At 39.9% G+C, this 18,463-nt stretch overlaps 1 protein-coding gene, 1 long non-coding RNA gene and 1 other non-coding gene across 3 annotated transcripts; 2 read left to right on the forward strand and 1 right to left on the reverse strand.

The window, feature by feature from the left end:
* Positions 1-1,072: 1,072 nt before the first annotated feature.
* On the reverse strand, positions 1,073-3,495 carry LOC128219651 (uncharacterized). Its single transcript, XR_008258612.1, has 3 exons — positions 3,395-3,495; positions 3,104-3,151; positions 1,073-2,909 (listed from the first exon to the last, which is right to left on the reverse strand). It is a non-coding gene; the product is annotated as an uncharacterized LOC128219651 (long non-coding RNA).
* Positions 3,496-8,295: 4,800 nt separating this feature from the next.
* LOC128219293 (myo-inositol 2-dehydrogenase-like) lies at positions 8,296-17,694 on the forward strand. The gene is made up of 9 exons (XM_052927104.1): positions 8,296-8,451; positions 9,918-10,005; positions 10,400-10,562; positions 11,830-11,900; positions 13,303-13,411; positions 14,587-14,750; positions 15,424-15,488; positions 15,635-15,800; positions 17,552-17,694. Exons 1-9 carry the CDS (start codon positions 8,347-8,349, stop codon positions 17,653-17,655), a joined length of 1,035 nt encoding a protein of 344 aa, XP_052783064.1. The 5' UTR covers positions 8,296-8,346; the 3' UTR covers positions 17,656-17,694.
* Positions 15,501-15,582, forward strand: Trnas-aga (transfer RNA serine (anticodon AGA)). The gene has a single exon. It is a non-coding gene; the product is annotated as a tRNA-Ser (tRNA).
* Positions 17,695-18,463: the final 769 nt, after the last annotated feature.

The raw sequence follows: 18,463 nt of genomic DNA on the forward strand, positions 1-18,463 counted from the left end.
CATAGTCATAGTCGTGGTATGTCCTATAAAATCAATTTTGCCTTTAACTCTTGTTTACCTGGGAAAAATTGTGCGGCATAAGCAGTTTTTGTAGTTGATAACATTCCTAGAGCCCGTCCAAGGCAATGCCTTATTTCATATTATTAGATAAACAGAAAACCTACTTATATAAAATCCCTCAAAGTATTCTCCCTTGGAGCGAATGACTGAATTCCATCTTCTTTGCAATGCTTGGATACCGGTTGCTAGACAACTGAATTTAATACGTCGGATTTCCCCGTTCACTACCGTCCATCTAAACTATTATAACGTATTCCACGAAGTGGTTCTTTCAATTTGGAAACACATCGAGATTAGGGGGAGAAAGTACGGAGTACGGAGGATGATCAAGCGATTCCGAACCATATCCCCCTAGTAGCTCCTTTACAACCTTAATTTTGTGAGAGAACGCATTGTCGTGCAAAATGAGCGGTGTACTGTCAGTCAGTTCTGCGGCGTGATGCTGGACGAAATATTGTCATAAAAACATCGGCGGTACCCGATGTGATGTAAATACGCCGCGAACGTCATAAATTATGCAGTTATCATCATTATCTCGGGACAGTTATGACATCGGCGGAATTAAACCGGTATTGGCATTCCATCGAATCCAATTTTCATCATGGCCAACGATTCTATGCAACATGTTATCGCCTTTTTCATCGTTACTTTGTATAAGTGAGCGAGCGATATTCACACATTGGTGTGTCTGAGTGGATGTTGGGTACCCAACGTGCAGTCAGAATGGCCACCATCTCAAAATGCAAAAACAACACCAAAGGTGGCACGAGGTCATCGGATTCGTGTACACTAAGGTCTAGACTATCACAATGTGCAAAAACATTTTCTATACACCGTCATTCAAGGTTTAGCTAAGATACCCCATTTGGCTGCCGGACTATAGTGAAATTGTTGTCGACTAAGACTGCTAAATGCTCCAATAAAGATTATAATTATTAAACATTACGCTGAGTGTTTCCTACATGAATATGAAACCATTCTTTTACTTCCCTAATTAAGGCCAACCAATGAATAAGTTTGGTGCCAGTGACATGCCTGAAATAGACAGAGGTAAGGTGGTTTGAATAATTTGTGTTACTAGAATACCAGTAGAATTCATCATTTAATCTTTTTTGCTTCATGCGTGCATAAGTTTTTTTTATTTGTCTCGTCTTGAACTGAAGCACCAGTTTGAGTGTACCGTTTCGCTTTTCGTATTAAGTTATCGCCAGAGGGAACAGGCTCTGAGCACCCAACCTGAGGTCTCTTCGGTGCGCATTAGATGTGTGGGTCTCTGAAACAAGTCGATATTGACTTGCATAATATGTGTTATTTTCTTGGAAACATGATTTATTTTGAAACCTTGCTTAATTTAATAGTCCATAAAATCCGTATTTTTATCATTATATCGTTCACAACAAATAGCTATAAAAGGTGGAATGTCCAACAAAATGCCCATGGTAGATTGTTTCCTCCTCAGTTTAAGGACAGATTTATTTCCACAAAATTACGAGCCATACATAGACTAATATAAACCACTGTCAGGTAGATTCCTGCATGGTTAGTAACCAGTACCGAGGTGTCCAATACCAGAGGCCAATATAACTTCATTGCCATGGCTCAAATCTCTTAAGAGAGAGGCGTACACCATCCATTTTACAACTCAATAGATATAACTGTAAGGACTTGTAGATGGTCAAAACTTTCCAATGAGATGGTAGTTATGGTGTGCCTTCAAAGGGTGTATATGAGGGAAAATGTGCGCCCCTTATGAAATAAAATCGGTAAATATGTGTATCATGCAATAGGAATACGGTGGAGAAGGAATATCAATTTTGGCTTGTTGCCAGAATTATAGTAAATTCAAGTGTAAGTTCTTTAAGCCATATTCCTTCCGTTAACGAATAAGTTTGAATTTCTTATGTGCTGTTAATCAAGCAATACACTATGCAGTTCATGTAGTGTTCAAAAACATAAATAATGCTGGAAAATGTTAAAAATAAGATATGCACATATCTATAAAACAGTGATCAAGTGACGTCCGATCAAACCCTAATCCTTTTTTGATATACAGTTATAACATGGTGGTTTAAAATTAATTGTCCAATTTTCCTTTATGAATGTGTACCCTGTCAGGTAGCATGCATTATTGACAACGATAACTTTGTGTTGTATCTGAAGTCACTGTTATAGAGAAAAATATCCGTTATTTTCCCCGTAAATAAGGAGACGGGAAACACTTTCATAGTGTATCTTGAGTCATTGTCATAGGGAGAGGATTCCATATTTGTTTCCGTTAGTTACTGTGTACAAGTATTTGGAATCACTGTTGTAGAGAAGGGTTCCATAACATTTTCCGTAAAGTAGGAGGACATCTTCATTTTGATTATCGGGAGTAAATATTGAAGAAAAACACGTCATTTCCATTATGAAGACATTCGTTGTATCGTATATGGAAACATTTTATGTTTTATATAAAGCTTCCCCAACTTTTCAGTAAAAGAAGAGCGGGAACCATTTTCATAGTGCTGTATCTTGAGTTAATGTTTTGTTCTTCCTTAATTTTATTTCAAACTTTGAGACACATTCATTTTGTTATATTTGGAGTTGTAGAAAATTATGTTTTTCATATTTGCCATTAATAAATTGACAGGAGACACTTTCAGTTGTATTGTATCTGGATACACTGTAGAAGAAATAAGTCCAATGATTTCATTTCCGTAAATTAGGGGGCGGGAGGGGCTGTGTTGTGTCTGAGGTCACAGTCATCGAGAAGGGAGCGGGATTTGTTGTCGGTGACACTACTGTAGGGCCAGGATTTGGCTCGGGTGAAGCTGGTGTCCTAGATTCTGATCCTGCGGTTACTCCCTCTAGTAAGACAAACAAGTATTTTGAAAAAAAAAACAATACAAAATAAATTGTATTGATGTAAGCGTTTATGTTAAGATCCAATTGACTCAGTTAACAATGTAAGTTGCCTTTTTTAAATAAAAAATCGTTTCATACATGTAATTATTATCACGTTCTAATATATGAACTACAGAAGCTAAATAAGCTAACTTACTTCCTTTTGGCTGATCTCTTTTAACGGATAAATTGAGGTCTTTTCCTGCTGAAAAGTGTTAAGCAACCTTGGAATATGTCTTTTAATCAACACGAATTAAACATAAAATAGTTTAATAGGTTAATTGAGTAAGTGTGTATCAAAACGGATTGCCTGGTTCTTGAAAATAGTGAGTCATACATCCAGTATACTTCATAAAAATCACTAGACAATTCCTCTTTGTATATTGAGACCGATCTTTGTTAAATAAATATTATGAACAACAAAAAAAATCAACGATAAGTTTCTTACCCGGTTGAGGAAAAATACATCCCATTTTAGTCTGATTTTCTTAATTACTTCATATTGGTTTCTGTTCTACATTTGTATGAATATTAATAGATCACTTCCTTGTATTCACATTGTTCAAATCGATAATCAATAGTCGAGGTATTCAATACTAGCCATATAGTATGAGCTGTTGCTCTAAATAGTGTAGATTATAGCTGACTAAAACGTGCCACTCAAACACAGACCCTATTGCTGCAACCTTTGAAACTGTCATTTTTGAAGTGCTAACGTGTGTTAACATTAACGTCATTAAATGTCATCAATGTCATTTATAATTAGTCCATTTTAGAAAAGAAAACATTTTAACTATTTAACAAGTGCTGGACCAATGTTCAGATTGTTGCCTTTAAAACGTGTTTAACCAACGTTAGATTGTTTCTTTCAAAGCGAATTGAACCAATGTTCAGATTCTTTGTCTTGTTGACATGCTGGATATTATTCAAATTGTGTGCCTTTAAAACTTGTTGGATAAATGTTTTCATTGTTACCTCTAAAATGTGTTGGAACATTTCTCAGATTGTGTGCCTTTAAAATCTGTTAGACTAACGTAAGATTATGTGCCGTTAAAACTTGTTGGATTAATGTTGAGTTTGTGAACATTTTTGATTATGTCAAATTGATAATGTCATACATTTATATTATATGGGAACACTGTTAAGATTGTGTACCTTTAAAAAGTGTTTAAGCCAATGTTGTTCTAATTGTGTGCATGTAAAAGTAAAGGTGTTGGACCAATATTTAGACGGTGTGTATGTGTTATTCCAATGTTCAAATTGTGTGAGTTTTAAACCTGATTGACCAATATTTAGAGTGTGTTTCTTTAAAACATGTTGGTCCAACGCTCAGATGCGTGAATGTAAAACCTTTTCAAATAGTATTCTTAAAGTGTAAATTTAAAACGTGTTGCACCAATGTTCTGTGTGTGCCTTTTAAAGAGGTTGGACCAATGTTCAGAGTATGTGGCTTTAAAATGTGTTGAACCAATGCTCGTAGTGTGTGCCTTAAAACGTGTCTAACCAATGAAGGGAGTGTCTGACTAAAGTGTTTGACAACTGTTCAATGTGTGTGCCTTAAATGCCTGTTGGACCAATGTTTAAATTGCTTGTCTTTAAAACGTGTTGGACAAATGTTCATAGTATTTGCCTTTAATTCGTGCTGGTCCAATGTTCAGATTGTTTGCCTTTATAACGTGTTCGACCAATGTTCACTGAGTTTGCCTTTATAACTTGTTGGAGAAATGTTCAGTTTGTTTGCCTTTAAACGTGCTGGTCCAATTTTCTAAATGTCTACCTTTTGAACGTGTTGGTTTAATTTTCAGACGATGTGTCTTAAAACGTTTTGGATCAATGTTCAGAGTGTTTGCCTTTAAAACGTGTCGGCCCAATGTTCAGAGTGTTTGCCTTAAAAACGTGTCGGTCCAATGTTCAGAGTGTTTGCCTTTATAACGTGTCGGCCCAATGTTCAGAGTGTTTGCCTTTAAAACGTGTTGATCCAATATTCATAGTGTTTGCCTTTAAAACGTGTTGGACAATGTTCAGAGTGTTTGCCTTTAAAACGTGTTGGACCAATGTTCAGAGTGTTTGCCTTTAAAACGTGTTGGACCAATGTTCAGAGTGTTTGCCATTATAACGTGTTGGTCCAATGTTCAGAGTGTTTGCCTTAAAAACGTGTCGGCCCAATGTTCAGAGTGTTTGCCTTTAAAACGTGTCGGTCCAATGTTCAGAGTGTTTGCCTTTATAACGTGTCGGTCCAATGTTCAGAGTGTTTGCCTTTATAACGTGCCGGCCCAATGTTCAGAGTGTTTGCCTTTATAACGTGTCGACCCAATGTTCAGAGTGTTTGCCTTTAAAACGTGTCGGCCCAATGTTCAGAGTGTTTGCCTTTATAACGTGCCGGCCCAATACTCAGAGTGTTTGCCATTATAACGTGCCGGTCTGTTCAGAGTGTTTGCCTTTAAAACGTGTTGGCCCAATGTTCAGAGTGTTTGCCTTTATAACGTGCCGGCCCAATGTTCAGAGATTGCCTTTAAAACGTGTCGACCCAATGTTCAGAGTGTTTGCCTTTAAAACGTGTCGGCCCAATGTTCAGAGTGTTTGCCTTTATAACGTGCCGGCCCAATGTTCAGAGTGTTTGCCATTATAACGTGCCGGTCCAATGTTCAGAGTGTTTGCCTTTAAAACGTGTCGGCCCAATGTTCAGAGTGTTTGCCTTTATAACGTGTTGGTCCAATGTTCAGAGTGTTTGCCTTTAAAACGTGTTGGTCCAATGTTCAGAGTGTTTGCCATTATAACGTGCCGGCCCAATGTTCAGAGTGTTTGCCTTTAAAACGTGTCGACCCAATGTTCAGAGTGTTTGCCTTTAAAACGTGTCGGCCCAATGTTCAGAGTGTTTGCCTTTATAACTTGCCGGCCCAATGTTCATAGTGTTTGCCTATAAAACGTGTCGACCCAATGTTCAGAGTGTTTGCCTTTAAAACGTGTCGACCCAATGTTCAGAGTGTTTGCCTTTATAACATGCCGGCCCAATGTTCAGAGTGTTTGCCTTTAAAACGTGTCGACCCAATGTTCAGAGTGTTTGCCTTTAAAACGTGTCGGCCCAATGTTCAGAGTGTTTGCCTTTAAAACGTGTCGACCCAATGTTCAGAGTGTTTGCCTTTAAAACGTGCCGGCCCAATGTTCAGAGTGTTTGCCATTATAACGTGCCGGCCCAATGTTCAGAGTGTTTGCCATTATAACGTGCCGGCCCAATGTTCAGAGTGTTTGCCATTATAACGTACCGGCCCAATGTTCAGAGTGTTTGCCTTTATAACGTACCGGCCCAATGTTCAGAGTGTTTGCCTTTATAACGTACCGGCCCAATGTTCAGAGTGTTTGCCTTTATAACGTACCGGCCCAATGTTCAGAGTGTTTGCCTTTAAAACGTGTCGGCCCAATGTTCAGAGTGTTTGCCTTTAAAACGTGTCGGCCCAATGTTCAGAGTGTTTGCCTTTATAACGTGCCGGCCCAATGTTCAGAGTGTTTGCCATTATAACGTACCGGCCCAATGTTCAGAGTGTTTGCCTTTATAACGTGCCGGCCCAATGTTCAGAGTGTTTGCCATTATAACGTGCCGGCCCAATGTTCAGAGTGTTTGCCATTATAACGTGCCGGCCCAATGTTCAGAGTGTTTGCCATTATAACGTGCCGGCCCAATGTTCAGAGTGTTTGCCATTATAACGTGTTGGCCCAATGTTCAGAGATTGCCTTTAAAACGTGTCGACCCAATGTTCAGAGTGTTTGCCTTTATAACGTGTTGGTCCAATGTTCAGAGTGTTTGCCTTTATAACGTGTCGACCCAATGTTCAGAGTGTTTGCCTTTATAACGTGTTGGTCCAATGTTCAGAGTGTTTGCCTTTATAACGTGTTGGATCAATGTTCAGAGTTTTTGCCTTTAAAACGTGTCGACCCAATGTTCAGAGTGATTGCCTTTAAAACGTGTTGGTCCAATGTTCAGAGTTTTTGCCTTTAAAACGTGTTGGTCAAATGTTCAGAGTGTTTGCCTTTAAAACGTGTCGACCCAATGTTCAGAGTGATTGCCTTTAAAACGTGTTGGTCAAATGTTCAGAGTGTTTGCCTTTAAAACGTGTCGACCCAATGTTCAGAGTGTTTGCCTTTATAACGTGTTGGTCCAATGTTCATAGTGTTTGCCTTTATAACGTGTTGGTCCAATGTTCAGAGTTTTTGCCTTTAAAACGTGCTGGCCCAATGTTCAGAATGTTTGCCATTATAACGTGCCTGCCCAATGTTCAGAGTGTTTGCCATTATAACGTGTTGGCCCAATGTTCAGAGATTGCCTTTAAAACGTGTCGACCCAATGTTCAGAGTGTTTGCCTTTATAACGTGTTGGTCCAATGTTCAGAGTTTTTGCCTTTAAAACGTGTCGACCCAATGTTCAGAGTGATTGCCTTTAAAACGTGTCGACCCAATGTTCAGAGTTTTTGCCTTTAAAACGTGTCGACCCAATGTTCAGAATGATTGCCTTTAAAACGTGTCGACCCAATGTTCAGAGTGTTTGCCTTTATAACGTGTTGGTCCAATGTTCAGAGTTTTTGCCTTTAAAACGTGTCGACCCAATGTTCAGAGTGTTTGCCTTTATAACGTGTCGACCCAATGTTCATAGTGTTTGCCTTTATAACGTGTTGGTCCAATGTGAATTTTAAATGATTGGAACTGAATTCAAACAATCAAAATTTCCTTCAACTTAAAGCTGCACTCTAACAGATTGACCGTTTTGACATTTTTATTTTATTTATTCTCTTAGAATCATTAAATGCTTGCGTAAATATCTGGAGATCAGAGATATAAGACTGCTGACAAAAAATAGATCGCAGGTTTTCATATTGACGTTTATTTTTTTTCTTATAGCGTTAGAAACGCTTTTAGCTATAAAACATTAACTTTCGAACTTTCGGGGGGGGGGGGGGCGAATCAGTTACACTAGTCTTGGAATTTGAATGTGTATTGTTACTATTTCGCCTTTTAACATACTTACGTCAAACACAGCTATACTTTGTGGAGACAGTCTTTGGAATCATTTAGTTTGGTAATTATAAGCCTTCTTTCGGTCGTATTTAACCTGCTATTTATTTCTGTTTTTGTTATATAGACAAATATACTGGCCAGAACAGAGCGTGCTGCTTTAACGAAAGTGAAGAGCCTCCATATTTTGGCCTGGATGTGAACTCATTTAAAACCACTTATTGACCACTATCAGTAAGGTGCATTCATGTCCATGTGCATATTTGTCTTATCATTTTATTAAAGTTTATTTGCAAATATTCTTCCCTAAGCAAACTTCATTTCAGAGATAAGTGCGCGCCCGATTATATTTAAGTTAAATAGAGCTTTAAGATTGGTTTAGACGTTGAATAATATATGATGTTGTTTCGGAGATGTCTTAAATTTACTGGATCAAAATGGAATACCCATAATTTACTGTTTTCTGGAGCAATTTACAGCGCACAGTCGGAAGTAAATTGTGTTAGTATGCCTTATAACTTAGATATCTGTAGAATATTTGCAGTCATAATAACTAAAGGCTGACGGACAGTTGAACACTTAGACAGACGGACGGATAGGTAGGCCCACAGCAAGCCAGACAGACGTACGTTCGGATAAGTAGGCCCACAGCAAGCCAGACGGGCGGATAGGTAGGCACACAGCAAACCAGACAGACGGATAGGTAGGCCCACAGCAAGCCAGACAGACGGATAGGTAGGCCCACAGCAAGCCAGACGGACGGATAGGTAGGCCCACAGCAAGCCAGACGGACGGATAGGTAGGCCCACAGCAAGCCAGACGGACGGATAGGTAGGCCCACAGCAAGCCAGACAGACGGATATGTAGGCCCACAGCAAGCCAGACGGACGGATAGGTAGGCCAAAAGCCAGTCAGACGGACTGATAGGTAGGCCCACAGCAAGCCAGACGGACGGATAGGTAGGCCCTCAGCAAGTCAGACGGACTGATAGGTAGGCCCACAGCAAGCCAGACAGACGTACGTTCGGATAGGTAGGCCCACAGCAAGCCAGAAAGACGTACGTTCGGATAGGTAGGCCCACAGCAAGCCAGACGGACGGATAGGTAGGCCCACAACAAGTCAGACGGACGGATAGGTAGGCCCACAGCAAGCCAGACAGACGTACGTTCGGATAGGTAGGCCCACAGCAGGCCAGACAGACGGACGGACGGATAGGTAGGCCCACAGCAAGCCAGACTGACGTACGTTCGGATAGGTAGGCCCACAGCAAGCCAGACGGACGGATAGGTAGGCCCACATCAAGTCAGACGGACGGATAGGTAGGCCCACAGCAAGCCAGACAGACATACGTTCGGATAGGTAGGCCCACAGCAAGCCAGACGGACGGATAGGTAGGCCCACAGCAAGCCAGACGGACGGATAGGTAGGCCTACAGCAAGCCAGACGGACGGATAGGTAGGCCCACATCAAGTCAGACGGACGGATATGTAGGCCCACAGCAAGCCAGACGGACGGATAGGTAGGCACACAGCAAGCCAGACGGACGGATAGGTAGGCACACAGCAAGCCAGACAGACGTACTGGCGGATAGGTAGACACGCAGCAAGCCAGACAGACGTACTGGCGGATAGGTAGACACGAAGAAAGTCAGACAGACGGAGAGGTAAACAGGCAGCAGTTCAGACAGACGTACAGACGGAAAGGTAGGCACGAAGCAAGCCAGACAGACGTACGGACGGAAAGGTAGACACGCAGCAAGCCATATTGGCGAATGGATAGATAGGCACGCAAAAAGCCAGACAGACGTACAGACGGAGGGGTATGCGCACAGCAAGCAAGGAATTAAACTTGTTAAGGAGTATTTAACCTCCAACTCAATCCAAAATGTATCAATATAGTTTTTACATGTATCACTTACAATGATTTGAAAAGGCAAAACAACATGATTTATGAGGTGTTTATTACAGACACTGGGTCGACGCACATACGTTACACAAGGTTCAAACCAAAGAAAACGCTACAACGTTGGCCTGTTTGGTTGTGGGCGGATTGCAGGTAGGAACCTTTTTTAGATTCTCTGTTTTCCGAAAAAAGTCAAGGTTTTGTGATAGCGGTTGTGTGTCGTAGTGGACACTGAAAACTTTAACCTCGGTCATAACTAAAAAACCATTCAAGATAGTCCCAGGAAATTGTTACATAGATTCCCAGAGACTATACTTACATGTATAATAAGTCTCATATCTCTGGTTTTCAATAAATGTTGGGTTATCCCTCTTACTCGATTTGACAGCAAAAACAGACGAACGTTGGCGTTGGCTCCGTGGCGCTATTGTTTATAATATCCGACTTTATATACTGCATCGAAAGAAGTAAAGTTACCCCGAACAATTACACTGCCCTTGTGGCCTAATACACCATTAAACATTTGCAATCATGTATTTAATTTCAGGCGTCCATCTTAAAAACATTCTGAGCAACCGTCGTCTGGACTTGAAATGGATTGTGGAAAACGATATGAGGCGAATACAGGAAGTGAAGGACGAGTTCTACCTCGATGGAAACACTCCTTTCTTCCCCTCCTCGGAGAGAGACAGACTTTTGTCGGATAAAAGGTAAAATGACTTATCTATGGTAAAATTAAATTCTTTCGGGTACAGGAAAATGAAGGATGAGTTCTACCTCGAAGGAAACACTCTTCTTTCTCCTCCACGGAGAGGGACAGACGTTTGTAGGATAAAAGGTTGGATGATCTATCGATGGTAAAATGATTATCTTTCGGGTACAGGAAATTGAAAGACGAGTTCTACCTCGAAGGAAACACTCTTTTTTTCTCATCCACGGAGAGGGACAGACGTTTGTAGGATAAAAGGTAGGATGATCTATATAGGTATGACGTCACCATTGCGTCATATGTGCTTCCATTGTGTGGATAATTCTCAATAAAAAAAGAAGTTTTTTATGACTGATAGACATGTTTTCACATGCTCAATACACTGTAAATCAAAAATATAATTATTCCTGAAACTTTTATACCTTGAGTATCTATTATTGCTTGATTTATCATTTAGAATAGAGATTTAAGCATAAACTGCTGCCCTATAGTTGAAAGGTCATTTTGGAAGAACTGTCATGGCGGACTGTGCAATTTTTAGAGTTTGTTTTTCAAGTGGAGAGATTTTTCTTAGGAATAACTTGACCCCCCCCCCCCTTTTATTGGCTTAAAAGATAATTTAAAGCTTGTACTTTAAGAATATATATGTTTATCATAGTCTGCATTCGCTCGAAATGCCTTTAAATGTTGTCTAAAAATAATCATTTCACTTTGAATTATAGAGGAAATGACAATGGTGGTGTGTAACCTATATGGTAAAATGATTATGTTTCGGGTATAGGAAAATCAAGAACGAGTTCTACCTCGAAAAAACACTTCCTTTTTCTCGTTCATGGAGATGGACAAATAATGTCGGATAAAATGTAGAATGATCTATCATTTGTTATATTATTGCCGACTTAAATCATCAATTTGTATGTCCATAAAGGAAGTAATGGACAGGCTTTTGAAGGATTAAATGTCAAATGAGTTATCTGTGGTTGGGATATTTCTGCCTTTAAATTTGTTTAATCTATTGGCGGGTACATGGCGTGATGGACGAGTTCTACCTATGTCGGAACTTCCCATCTTTCCGACATGATAGGTAAAGGGACTTTTTACCGAACTTGATAAAAAATAAATATACTATTAAAGGGGAAAATGGAAGACCCTATAAAACATTTGATACTGGACGATATTAAAGTAGAAACTCGAGGTTCTAGTGTTTAGAACAAGTACGTTTTGAATTAAAACCTTATATTTCAATTGAGTTCGTATATTCCATACAGCCTCGACGCCGTTGTGGTCGTGTCACCCACCAGCACACATACAGAGTACATCGTCCAGAGCCTCAAACATGGTAAACTTCATGCTTTGGAAAAGTATTCATATTAACGACAGTTATACCAATAGTTCATCCAACCACGCAACTTGCTGTTTACTTCGTATATCATACCAACCTCATGGCATTTTATGTTTATTTCCTACGAGCCTCAGAGCATATACTGTTTAATTCGTACGAGCCTCAGGGCATATACTGTTTATTTCGTGCGAGTGTCTGGGCATATACTGTTTAATTCGTACAAGCATCAATGCATATACTGTTTAATTCGGACGAGCATCAGGGCATATACTGTTTAATTCGTGCGAGTGTCTGGGCATATACTGTTTAATTCGTAGAGCATCAGGGCATATACTGTTTAATTTGTACGAGCATCAGGGCATGTACTGTTTATTTCGTGCGAGTGTCTGGGCATATACTGTTTAATTCGTATGAGCATCAGGGCATATACTGTTTATTTCGTATGAGCATCAAGGCCTATACTGATTAATTCGTACGAGCATCAGGGCGTATACTGTTTATTTCGTACAAGCATCAAGGCATATACTGTTTAATTCGTACGAGCATTAGGGCATATACTGTTTATTTCGTATGAGCATCAAGGCATATACTGTATAATTCGTACGAGCATCAGGGCATATACTGATTATTTCGTACGAGCATCAGGGCATATACTGTTTATTTCGTACGAGCATCAGGGCATATACTGTTTATTTCGTACGAGCATCAGGGCATATACTGTTTATTTCGTATGAGCATCAAGGCATAATTATACTCTTTAATTCGTACGAGCATCAGGGCATATACTGATTATTTCGTACGAGCATCAGGGCATAAACTGTTTATTTCGTACGAGCATCAGGACATATACTGTTTATTTCGTACAAGCATCAGGGCATATACTGTTTATTTCGTACGAGCATCAGTGCATATACTATTTATTTCGTACAAGCATCAGGGCATATACTGTTTATTTCGTATGAGCATTAAGGCATAATTATACTGTTTAATTCGTACGAGCATCAGGGCATATACTGATTATTTCGTACGAGTGTCTGGGAATATACTGTATACCTACCGCATGATATACCTTTTTACTTAATACAAACCGCATCGGATACGGTTTATTCGTTCAACCCAAAGGACATACTGTCAATTTCGTACATACTGCAGGACATACTGTCTATTTCGTAAAAATCGCAGAGCATACTTCTGTTTATTCGTACATACTATAGGACATACTGTCTATTTCGTACAATCCGCATAGCATATTTTTTATATATTCATTGCGTACCACATGGCTCTATTTTCTAGATTAAGTCTATACAGCTTACTTAATTAAACAATTTCTGTATATGTTAAACTAACCAGTTATATCATATGCATCAGAACGCAAATAGGAAAGCACTTTTATTTCGAGGCAAGGACGTGTTTACGGAGAAGCCAGCGGGCGAGTCTGTGTCCGACATTCGGCTGTGTTACGAGACGGCCGAAAATACCGGAAGGACTTTCCTCACAGGATTTACTAGGTGATTTTGGTGTTTTTATTCAAATCAACATTTTAGTAAGAAGTAATTACACGGCCTCTAAACGCCAGCTGCACCACTTTACAGTGGTGCAAAGAAAAAGAGCTGTCGACACTTCCGTGGTGGAGCTGTGCCCTATGTTTACATGAACAAACGTGCGTATGATTTATATTTTATTTGATTGATAATTTTATTTAACCTACATATTTCGAAAATCGGAGAATGTGGTACCGTGTAAGAACACTTCTACTGTAGGCTGGTTACTATTTCGTTTCAAAATTGTGCAAACTGTGGTGCCAGGAGCTTTTCTTCTGAATCGGATTTGTGCATATTTTGAGATCTGATTGCATAGCAATATGGTGTTTTCTTTGCACCACCGTAAAGTGCTGGAGCTGGCGTTTAGAGGCCGTGAATTAAGAAAGCGCTTGTATGCTTAGGAATATACGGTACTCCCTCATGAACATTCTGACAATTTATAGTCCGAGATGGCGCATTTCGAGCATATTTTGAATACTAGTACTTTTTTATCTCCGATATTGAGATTAAAAGGACACTTCCACGATTTTAGGGGTGAGGGTGGGGGTGTCGGGCGGGGGGAGCCACAACCTCAATCCGCTTATGATTTCAACACGACAAATAGTAGTAACCATGTCGTATGAAACAAGTACGGTATTAAAGTGTTCTATCATTTGTCATATGCTCAGACGAGCAATGTCATCTCTTCTTTTTCCATGAGCTTCTGGGAACATCATTTATGAAAAATCACATGAAGAAGAAACACCTTATTCATTCAATTCAACAAGCATTAGGTGACAAGGCTAACGTAAAACAAACGGAAAACACTACACATTAGATGGTTTCGCTGTATTGGTCTGGTACCGGTTACTAAAGTTGTACCCAGTCTGCAGAACCCGTCCTAGCCCGGGGCGGGGGAGGGGGTAGTTCCGTCAAGAACCCTACACACCTCTTTGCTCTTTAGGATATATTTTCAGCAGTAAAACTGCACCTTACTGTTAAGATATTCCTCGGAAAAATCTTGCCTTTCGAACTCCTGATGGCATCCACGACCTCCAGGGTCACAGTGTTCGAATGCCATAGCATCTAGAGTTGACTTAAAATGCTATATGCTAATATTATATTCACACACTCTCAAACGATATATTTTTAACATTTTGCAGACGTTTTGACGATTCGTATCGAGACGTGAAGTCTGCTATCGACAATGGAACCTTGGGGAAATTACAGGTCATCAAAACTACGACCAGAGACTCGCCCAAACCGTCGTACGAGTTTCTTAAGTCCATCGGTCAAAGTGACGTAACGTCATTTCACTTCAGACTGGGCCACTCGCTTTAACGCTGTGCTTTATCGTTATTTTTTACGTACGACCGGAGAGTTTACGAGACGTTTCTGAAACGCCTTTATGATTATCGTTAAGTTGGTCGTTATTACGATCGTAAATTTACGATAATGGCAGATCGTAAAATCTATCTGAAACGCACCCCTGGTTTGCTCTTTCCAAGAAAAAAAAAGTTGTTGCAAATGGTATATCTGTGAGAGTGCAGCTTTAAAGATGCAGAGTAAAGGTGGTTGCATTTTGTTTATGTAGATGCATTATCATGTTGACTTTAATGATTAAAAAGCATGATGTGTGTACAAATAAAATCATATTAGCGATATTTTGGCGTTTTTTGAACGCGAGAGTTTGTGGCCACGTACCCATTATATTTTTATATAGGCTAATATTTTGTTTATCCATACACGAATCATATGGGTTTTTATATATCCTTAATAACGTATACACATCCTGGATGACGTAATGCACACAAATGCAATACGTACAGGGTCGCGATTACGTACTGTTTTTCAAATACCCTGCAACAATTCTGGTATTTCCGATCGTAATATTATTATACACCTATGACCATTAAACTGTGAACTAAGACGTTAAAAACATGTTGTCGATACTGATTATTTGGAGAAGTAAACTATCTGAACTGATATATTACCGAAAGATATCCTCATGTCAACACTTAATGACAATAAAGGTGTGTATCTCATCATGATGAGGACGATGAATGTTATATAAGCAGTTGTCGTGGCCGAGTGGTTAAGGCGATGGACTAGAAATCCATTGGGATCTTCCCGCGCAGGTTCGAATCCTGCCGACAACGCATATATTTTTTTCCATTTAACTTCAAATAAATCACCTGTTCCAAATTTAAGGTATTTGGCACAGGCGGTATGGCACTGGCAGAGAACCCCCGGGAGATTTCTACAGTTATAGACGGGGAAAGTGGTGGTTCCACTCGTCGACTCTTTAACTCCTTCCCACAGAGGTTTGAGGCACCATTTGCTGCGGAGCTGGACCATTTCATTAACTGCATGGATGGTAAGAGTTTATGCCGCAGGGTCAGACCAGATTTACGTTAGAGGAACGCGCTGGGGTTGAATGAATGGATGGTAAGTGTTTATAATGCAGGATCAGACCAGATTTACGTTAGAGGAACTCGCTAGGGGTTGACTGAATGGATGGTCAGAGTTTATGCCGCAGGGTCAGACCAGATTTACGTTACAGGAACGCGCTCGGGGTTGACTGAATGGATGGTAAGAGTTTATAATGCAGGGTGATACCAGATTTTACGTTTGAGGAACGCGCTGGAGGTTGACTGAATGGATGGCAAGATTTTATAATGCAGGGTGATAACAGATTTTACGTTTGAGGAACGCGCTGGAGGTTGACTGAATGGATGGTTAGATTTTATAATGCAGGGTGATACCAGATTTTACGTTAGAGGAACGCGCTGGAGGTTGACTGAATGGATGGTTAGATTTTATAATGCAGGGTGATAACAGATTTTACGTTTGAGGAACGCGCTGGAGGTTGACTGAATGGATGGTTAGATTTTATAATGCAGGGTGATAACAGATTTTACGTTAGAGGAACGCGCTGGAGGTTGACTGAATGGATGGTTAGATTTTATAATGCAGGGTGATAACAGATTTTACGTTAGAGGAACGCGCTGGGGTGGAATGAATGGATGATAAGAGTTTATAATGCAGGGTGATAACAGATTTTATGTTAGAGGAACGCGCTGGAGGTTGACTGAATGGATGGCAAGATTTTATAATGCAGGGTGATAACAGATTTTACGTTTGAGGAACGCGCTGGAGGTTGACTGAATGGATGGTTAGATTTTATAATGCAGGGTGATAACAGATTTTACGTTTGAGGAACGCGCTGGAGGTTGACTGAATGGATGGTTAGATTTTATAATGCAGGGTGATAACAGATTTTACGTTAGAGGAACGCGCTGGGGTGGAATGAATGGATGGTAAGAGTTTATAATGCAGGGTGATAACAGATTTTATGTTAGAGGAACGCGCTGGAGGTTGACTGAATGGATGGCGAGATTTTATAATGCAGGGTGATAACAGATTTTACGTTTGAGGAACGCGCTGGAGGTTGACTGAATGGATGGTTAGATTTTATAATGCAGGGTGATAACAGATTTTACGTTAGAGGAACGCGCTGGGGTGGAATGAATGGATGGTAAGAGTTTATAATGCAGGGTGATAACAGATTTTACTTTAGAGGAACGCGCTGGGGTGGAATGAATGGATGGTAAGAGTTTATAATGCAGGGTCAGACCAAATTTTACGTTAGAGGAACGCGCTGGAGGTTGTCTGAATGGATGGTAAGAGTATATAATGCAGGGTCAGACCAGATTTTACGTTAGAAGAACGCGCTGGAGGTTGTCTGAATGGATGGTAAGAGTATATAATGCAGGGTCAGACCAGATTTTACGTTAGAAGAACGCGCTGGAGGTTGTCTGAATGGATGGTAAGAGTTTATAATTCATGAAGTGCCCACTTATAAAGGAACCGACAAATATAAATTCTTAATATTATATTTGAGTTTAAGATATAACATGTTTTTTATTTGGCTAATTTAGTTTTAAAAATGTTGTTCATGTGTTTTTTCTACCACAATAAATGCAAAGTTCACTTGGATGATCTTTGGGTTGACGGGCCAATTATCCGTAAGTTTTACACAACAAAGGTAGTGTCCGATGATTATTACAATGGCAATGGTGTGTCCATGACTTACGACCCAAAGAATCAAACGTATTTCGGTTCCAGGAACTACTACTCCACTTGTTACGAAGGAAGAAAGTCTGTGTGTTGCTGACATTATCGAAAAGGGTGTACAGTCGTACAGAGAAAAACGTGTCGTATTTTTCTGAGTTTATGTGAAGTAGATAGACAATAAATAGCTTAAAAAATAGCTTCTTATTCATGCCCCGTCCTTACCAAAGAGCACATGTAATCAAGGACTACTCATGGACACTTGGGCGTGTATGACTTCTGACATGAATTGGGGTATATGAGCACCCCCGGGGTCGGCATGTAGTATATATAGATAGATATAGATAGCAGGTAATTCTCGACCCCCCCCCCCAATCAAGGATTGGTGAGGCCTGATATACCTCCAGGGTATGATACTAAATATTGACTTAGCCCCCTGCGTGAACCCAATGGTTGGGCACGGATAAGTACACCAATATCATGAAACTATGTGTTTCAAACTGTACATTAATTGGCCCGGTATTTATTTATATACTTTTACCGGTAATAGACCAATCACAGCAATGTATATAGCAAATAAGCCTTTGATTCCCTCCCAAATTCTTATTCTATAAAATATTTGTAAAATGTCTGATTTGTCTAGAAACAAGTACAGTTTAAACCAACTCACGGATAGGGTCTACAAATAAAAAAGAAATCAATTTCGCTAGTCTCATTTATTTCTTATGTCTGCCAATCATGCACATGAATGTATGAAGAAATGCCTATAATGTAGAAGACATGCTCCCTTTTTCATACTTCATGTATACAATTACAACAATTCTTAACAAAATCCAGTAACAGCTTGCACTTAACTATATACAAATCCACATTCTACCACGGGCGCCATACATTGTTCTTGGACACTTGACCACTTTCAGCCTCCTCACTCCGGTCAAAAGAAATACAGCTATGTAGGACCTTATG

The sequence above is a fragment of the Mya arenaria genome, chromosome 15, assembly GCF_026914265.1.
Source record: "Mya arenaria isolate MELC-2E11 chromosome 15, ASM2691426v1".
Taxonomy (NCBI): domain Eukaryota; kingdom Metazoa; phylum Mollusca; class Bivalvia; order Myida; family Myidae; genus Mya; species Mya arenaria.

Coding starts and splice junctions, on each gene's coding strand:
- LOC128219293 (XM_052927104.1), top strand. CDS start 8,347: ATGATGTTGTTTCGGAGATGTCTTAAATTTACTGGATCAAAATGGAAT. Junction 11,901..13,302: donor CGTCCAGAGCCTCAAACATG/GTAAACTTCATG, acceptor TTTTATTTCGAG/GCAAGGACGTGTTTACGGAG. Junction 15,489..15,634: donor TCATGATGAGGACGATGAAT/GTTATATAAGCA, acceptor TCCAAATTTAAG/GTATTTGGCACAGGCGGTAT.